Source organism: Notothenia coriiceps, unplaced genomic scaffold (assembly GCF_000735185.1).
Source record: "Notothenia coriiceps isolate Sejong01 unplaced genomic scaffold, NC01 NC01_scaffold00007294, whole genome shotgun sequence".
Lineage (NCBI taxonomy): Eukaryota > Metazoa > Chordata > Actinopteri > Perciformes > Nototheniidae > Notothenia > Notothenia coriiceps.
In genome coordinates, this window is record NW_011339995.1 from 1 (window position 1) to 6,161 (window position 6,161).

At 40.3% G+C, this 6,161-nt stretch overlaps 1 protein-coding gene across 1 annotated transcript; it reads left to right on the plus strand.

The window, feature by feature from the left end:
- Positions 1–3,186: 3,186 nt before the first annotated feature.
- LOC104943972 (tyrosine aminotransferase-like) lies at positions 3,187–5,503 on the plus strand. Its single transcript, XM_010769440.1, has 7 exons — positions 3,187–3,210; positions 3,422–3,478; positions 3,632–3,784; positions 3,891–4,019; positions 4,318–4,401; positions 4,624–4,722; positions 4,835–5,503. The coding sequence occupies exons 1-7, from the start codon at positions 3,187–3,189 to the stop codon at positions 4,973–4,975; spliced, it is 687 nt and encodes a 228-aa protein (XP_010767742.1). The 3' UTR covers positions 4,976–5,503.
- The last annotated feature ends 658 nt before the right edge of the window (positions 5,504–6,161 follow it).

Sequence of the window (6,161 nt, forward strand, 5' to 3'; positions counted from 1 at the left end):
TACCCTTCTGCCATGTCTATTCTTGTCATGCTAAGAAACATTTAAGTTGGACTTGCTGTAGGCTATTTTTGAATATGACAGAAGATGTAAAAAAAACCGAATGGTTTAATACTATAAACTGCACTGATGGGCCTAACCAGATCCACCCAACACACACACACACGCACACACACGCACACACACGCACACACACGCACACACACACACACACACACACACACACACACACACACACACACACACACACACACACACACACACACACTCTCATTTTCACACACACACACACACACACACACACACACACACACACACACACACGCTGCTACAGTTTCTACTAGCCACCTCTGCTTTGATAGTGCTCAGTCATTGTAATGCACTCACATAAAATCAGAACATTGTTGCTAACGTAATGCTGAATGTTCATTGGAACCTAAAAATTCTACAATGTCTATTTTAATTGATTCTTGAATCGTATAGTTTAATATTTGTATCCTAACATATGCTTCATCTATTTGGGATTATTATGTAACCCATATGACTGCACACGTGTAGATAAATGTTGGGTCCACACATGGATCTCCTCAGCATGTTGATTCCATCATCAGTTGTTCAGTGATCACCACATGCACACATTTCATGATGCTTTTGTCTACACAGCCAAATCTCATTAGTAGTAACCTTCCTGCAAACTATTATTATGAAAAGAAAATGCAGATGTAGCTGTGAATCACTGAATTTCTGAAAGCACCTGCAGAACTGTAGTCTGCATAGTTTGTGGCCTCTGACATTTTCCAAAAAGTGAATTTTCAACCTAATACGTGTTTCTCAGCCAGGCTTAAAAATCACGTTTACTTCTCTGTTACCTCTGATGTTAGGCTCTAACATCTGGATTTAGTCCTGTTCCACTCATTTGAACTCATTTACTTCCGAATTTTAAAGCTAAAGTTTACCAAGTGATTTTATCACACATGTCCCCAGATTAAAATCAAGCTGTTGGATTGTTGATTGGTTGAGAAAAATGAAAAACAAAAGTTTGTTAGTTATTTGTTAATTCTTCCATTTAAGAGCAGCTCTGTGTGAGTGAATAGGCTTGTTAACAGATTGTTGATAATAAGGAGCTCCACATTAAAATGGACAAACATAGATTTGGTCTGTTTCATCAACAAGGTGAGGCTAATGGAGAAAAAAACTTAGAGGTTAGGTGTTGCACACAGAGAAATGGATGCTGAAAGCCTGCATTTACTCTTGCAAGTGGAAGCGTTTCAAGTCGGGGTTGTTGGGTCCCCCCCCCATCTGACCATGTCACATTGAGAAAAAGCAAGCCGATCAGAATGACTCGGCACTTTTCTGGCTGCATGTGTTTGCAGTTAATGCAGATATTGTGTTTTGGCGCAACAGGAATGGTGGAGGAATGGGGCGTGTGGCATGTGGGGGGCTGAACTGGGGGTGTGGTGGGGAGGCCTTCACTTTAAAACCTGGATGTTAGGAGGGGAGGGGGCCGGGCGGTCTGACACTGCCTGTCCCCCTCCTCCAAAAGACCCTCAGCAGTGACTTATGTTTTTCACAAGAATACATTTTCTCACATTCGCTCTAGTATCTAGTACTTTTTATTTTGCTAGCTGCCATGGACACCTATTGCACTACTTGCATATATTTGTACTGTTGTTATATATTCATTAATTCTCATATATTCACCGTTTAATCTACCAGACTGCTATTTTTTTATATTTACTGTTGTGCCTTTTTTATAATTTTATAGTGTGCATTTATACATACGGTATATGTATATATTTGTTATATATTTGAATGTTTGGGACTGTGGGAAACAGCACTTGGGCCTCCCTGTTTGTACCACAGACACAGAGATATTAATAATAAAGTTGACTTTGATTAATGTTTTTAACTTAAATGTTTCACTCTTTCAATCGTGTCAGCCAGTGCCAATGTATTTGGACTGCAAGTGAATCCCCCTGAACATCTTCTGCACTGAAGTGTTATGTTATCCTACACATACTTAAGTAATACTTTATACCAGAGGCAGGGAGCGGGGGCGCGAGTTTATCCAGTTCAGAGAGACGGAGCCCAAAAAGTGCTTTAAGTTGGCCGTGCTCAGCAGGCACATTTCAGATGTACATTTCTGTTAAGTCATTCCCAGCCGTCTGACCAATAGGACGCGGGGCAGCTCCCCGCTCAGCATCTCAGATCCAGCACATTTTAATGAGAACCAGCTTTCTGTCTGCGGCTACTTCATCCCCCCCCTCCTTTCCTCTTCTTCTGTTGTTGGTTTCTCCCTCATCTGTCACAAAGACAGTGGTTTTACATTCTCTAAGCGGTAAATAAGCACGCTAACATATTAGCCATATCCACTTGAAGATATCCTGTTAACAGCTTGTTTTTATTTTAATTCAATTTAAATAGCTTTATTAGCATGACCATAATGACTTACAGTATTGCCAAAGCTTTGGACAATTGCGACATCTATACATAAATATACATTGTGAATGTACTGTTACATTCATACACATTTTGAACAAATGCAAGAACAACGTGTTTTCTTTACAAGGAACACAATAAACCTTTTGAACATGAAAAACTAGAAAGATTTGAAAAATTCCTTTAACAAAAATATATAATTGTATTTCATTTATTTTATTTAATGACTTGAATGCCTTGCACGCCATAATTAAATCTACATGTCAAAATGACAGCATCCATTCTTCTTCTTATCGTGTCCACAAGGCAGTCAGTTAAAGGGCTTGGTTAGATGTGGTTCAGCCACAGCTGAACACATTGCTGTCCCTTCTCATTAAACTCTGCCAAGTCCGATGTTGTGCAGGGTTGCTCCAGCAGGGGGCATATCAGGAGGTGTTGCATGGTTTGTGGTTCAATGCCGCAGTCACACACAACGTCCCCGTCATTTAGGTATCCCCATTTGGCGAGAGTGGCTTTTGCACGTCCAACACCAGATCTTATTCTGTTTAGGCATTTCCACACTGCGTAGTTGGTGTCTGCTCCAGGGGGCAGTGCCTCGCTCGCCTTTAGCTCCATTGTTGTTGCTGATGGGAGGTTGTCAAGTCTTTCTTCCCACCGAGTGACTCTTTCACTGCCTGTGCTCGGTGTTCCGAGGGGTGGGACGCTCTTCAGGAAACTTTTCCTGGATTTAAGGCGGCTTTTGGCTGGCACATGGCCAAAGAGAGGATGTCTTTGGTCAGTAGACTGTTGTTGGCGCTCTTTCTTGCTTGCTGCATTTCGTCGTATCTCTGGTGGGGCTATCCCTTTCAGGATGTACAGACGGCCTGTAGGTGTTGATTTCAGGCAGCCTGTGATAATGCGGCAGCTAGCATTGAGGGCGGGATCCAGCTTCTTGGCATGGGCAGCTCGTTCCCATACTGGGCAGGCATACTCGGCTGCTGAGTAGCAGAGGGCTAGTGCGGTTGACTTCAGAGTCTGTGGGTTTGCACCCCAGGTCGTGCCGGTGAGCATCCATTAAAAAATGAATATTATTGGAAAGCAGCATGAAAACTTCATCACCATCACATGCACTATCACTGTGCATGATGCTGACCCGTGGCCGCGGATGATTCTGTCACCTAAACATATTTTATTTTGCTCATTCTCGTGTCCACAGGTTTTCCCAGGTTGCAGCTGTTCTTCCATGGCGTCTCTCAGCAGTGACGTTCCCATCCTCTCCTGCGGGGGTCTGGCTAAGCGCTGGCTGGTCCCAGGCTGGAGGATGGGATGGATCCTCATCCATGACAGGAATGATGTATTTGGATCCAAGGTACGTAGTTTTTCATTACAGTTTCTCCTTTTGGAATACTGTATAAACACTCCACCAGTGTACTGTCACATGTTCCTGACTGACATGTAGTATGCTTCCTCTGCAGATTCGACAGGGTCTGGTGAAACTCAGTCAGCGGATTCTGGGGGCCTGCAGTATAATCCAGGGGGCCCTGGACAGCATCCTCAACAACACACCTCCAAGCTTCTACAGCAAAACCATAAGCTTTCTGAAGGTGCGTAATATACACATATATAAACACTGTATGATTTCCTGCACACACATGTTTGGCAGCTGACCCTCACCTGAATACTGCTATTTGTAAAAAGCCCAACTACTCCACCTTGCCATGCATACTTGATGAACTTGCATGAACTTTACATTTTGAGTACAATTTTCAGACTCTGCAGCATATAATTAGAAGCACTTTAAAAAAAATTTTTATAGAAAATGTTCTGCCGCGATTAAATTGTCCTTTAAACATCAATTCAATGTTTTTATGTTTTTCTTATATGAATGTTTTTCACCCTCAGACCAACTCTGAGATTTGTTTCAATGAGCTGAGCACCGTGCCTGGCCTGATCCCCGTCATGCCTTCAGGAGCAATGTACCTCATGGTCAGTAGGAACATTTACTCAATTGAGTTATTTTAAGCATGTCATTTCAGGGTTGTTTATACATAATTTTTACCTTATATGTATTTGATGCAGGTATTTAAAAGTAGGATTTTAGAAAAGTTTAACAGAAAAAAATGCACGTGAATCATCATTCTATAGTACTTAACGACATATATTTTGAGGTTTGAATATTAATTTGCGGTTCTTATAATGTGTGTCCAGGTGGGGATTGACATGGATCGGTTTCCAGACTTTAAGAACGATGTGGACTTCACCGAGCGTCTGGTGACCGAGCAGTCGGTCTTCTGTCTGCCTGCTTCAGTAAGACAACTTTTTCTGTCAATATGTCAAAAAACTTGCATTTAGAATAAAATTAAAACACGTTTGTGATCCTTTTCATGCCTGAAAGTAACCGCGTTGTGTCCTCACCCAGGCCTTTGAGTACCCCAACTACTTCCGTATTGTGGTGACGGTGCCGGAGGAGATGATAGTGGAGGCTTGCAGTCGGATCAGGGAGTTCTGCCAGCGCCACAATCGAGCCGGCAGCACTGAGAGCACCGATCTGGACCATTGAAGCTGCAGGGCTAATGCCTGGATGTTGTTGAGACCAAATGATGAAATATTTGTCTGTCTTCCCACAAACTGAGCTGGAAGCAGCTTTGAAATCTCATTCCACCGTGTAATGAAGTAAAAGTACTTGTGATGTCAAACCTGTGTTAACAATTTCATCACCGTGGCAGAAAAAGCTTAGATGCAACAAATCGGATGGTCCCTTGATGGTGTAATTTTTTATATAAACCATATGAAATAAGCTTAATATTTATATTTTATACATGCAACGCATATACCTTGTTCTTGTGTATTTATATAATTTGTGTAGTGCTTTGTGTGTAATGTAACCTCCTGCAGTGCATGCTGTCTTCTTTGTTCCCACAGTTAGGTGAAGAAAATATATATTTGACGATCCATTTTTTATAGACGTTATCTTTTGATAATGTTCTGTATTCTTTGCTTGTGATAGAAAACGACTTTCGGCATGGACTCTATCGTTATTTGTTATATTTGTTTGTTTATTTTACTTGATAAAAACATGTTGACATGACTCTGAAAGTAAGTATTTTTCACACAAAACACACATACCCATAGAGGAGTGTACTGGTACCAGTGGTGGAAAAAGTACTCAGATCCTTTACTTAAGTAAACGTACTATTACCACAGTCTAGACATACTCTATTACAAGTAAAAGTCCTGAGTCGAGAAGGATACTTAAGTTAAAGTACTATTATCAGCTAAAAGTACTCAATTATCAAATTGAAAAGTACTCATAGTGCAGAATGCTTCTTATAAAAGCATGGTATTATTATAGAATATTATTCAGTTTTTATAGATATGTAAAGTCATTTTATATTGTATTCGTAATAGTAAGAGTATAAATTAGCAGAACCGCTTCTAACAGGTTCTAAAATGTTATTTTTACAGACCATAATCCTTTATTACAAATGAGCTTCAGAGAGCTTTTCAATATGTGCAACATATAACACTTACATTCTCTTCTTCCATTTTCTACTGGAGTCTTACGTAACTATCTATATAACTGCACACACATAATAATAATAATAATAATAATAATAATAGATTTAATTTGTTAGCGCTTTTACAGGTGCTCAAAGACGCTTTACAGATAATAGTGAAGAAAAAAGAAAAGAGAAGAAAGGAACAACAAATAAATATATAGTTAAAGTTAAAGTCAAATAATACAA

What these genes read in the sequence shown, in the direction of transcription:
- LOC104943972 (XM_010769440.1), top strand. Translation starts at nt 3,187, where the DNA reads ATGGCCAAAGAGAGGATGTCTTTG. An exon ending in TTGCACCCCAGGTCGTGCCG is followed by an intron (nt 3,479 to 3,631) that starts GTGAGCATCCAT and finishes TCGTGTCCACAG; the next exon opens with GTTTTCCCAGGTTGCAGCTG. An exon ending in AAACCATAAGCTTTCTGAAG is followed by an intron (nt 4,020 to 4,317) that starts GTGCGTAATATA and finishes TTTCACCCTCAG; the next exon opens with ACCAACTCTGAGATTTGTTT.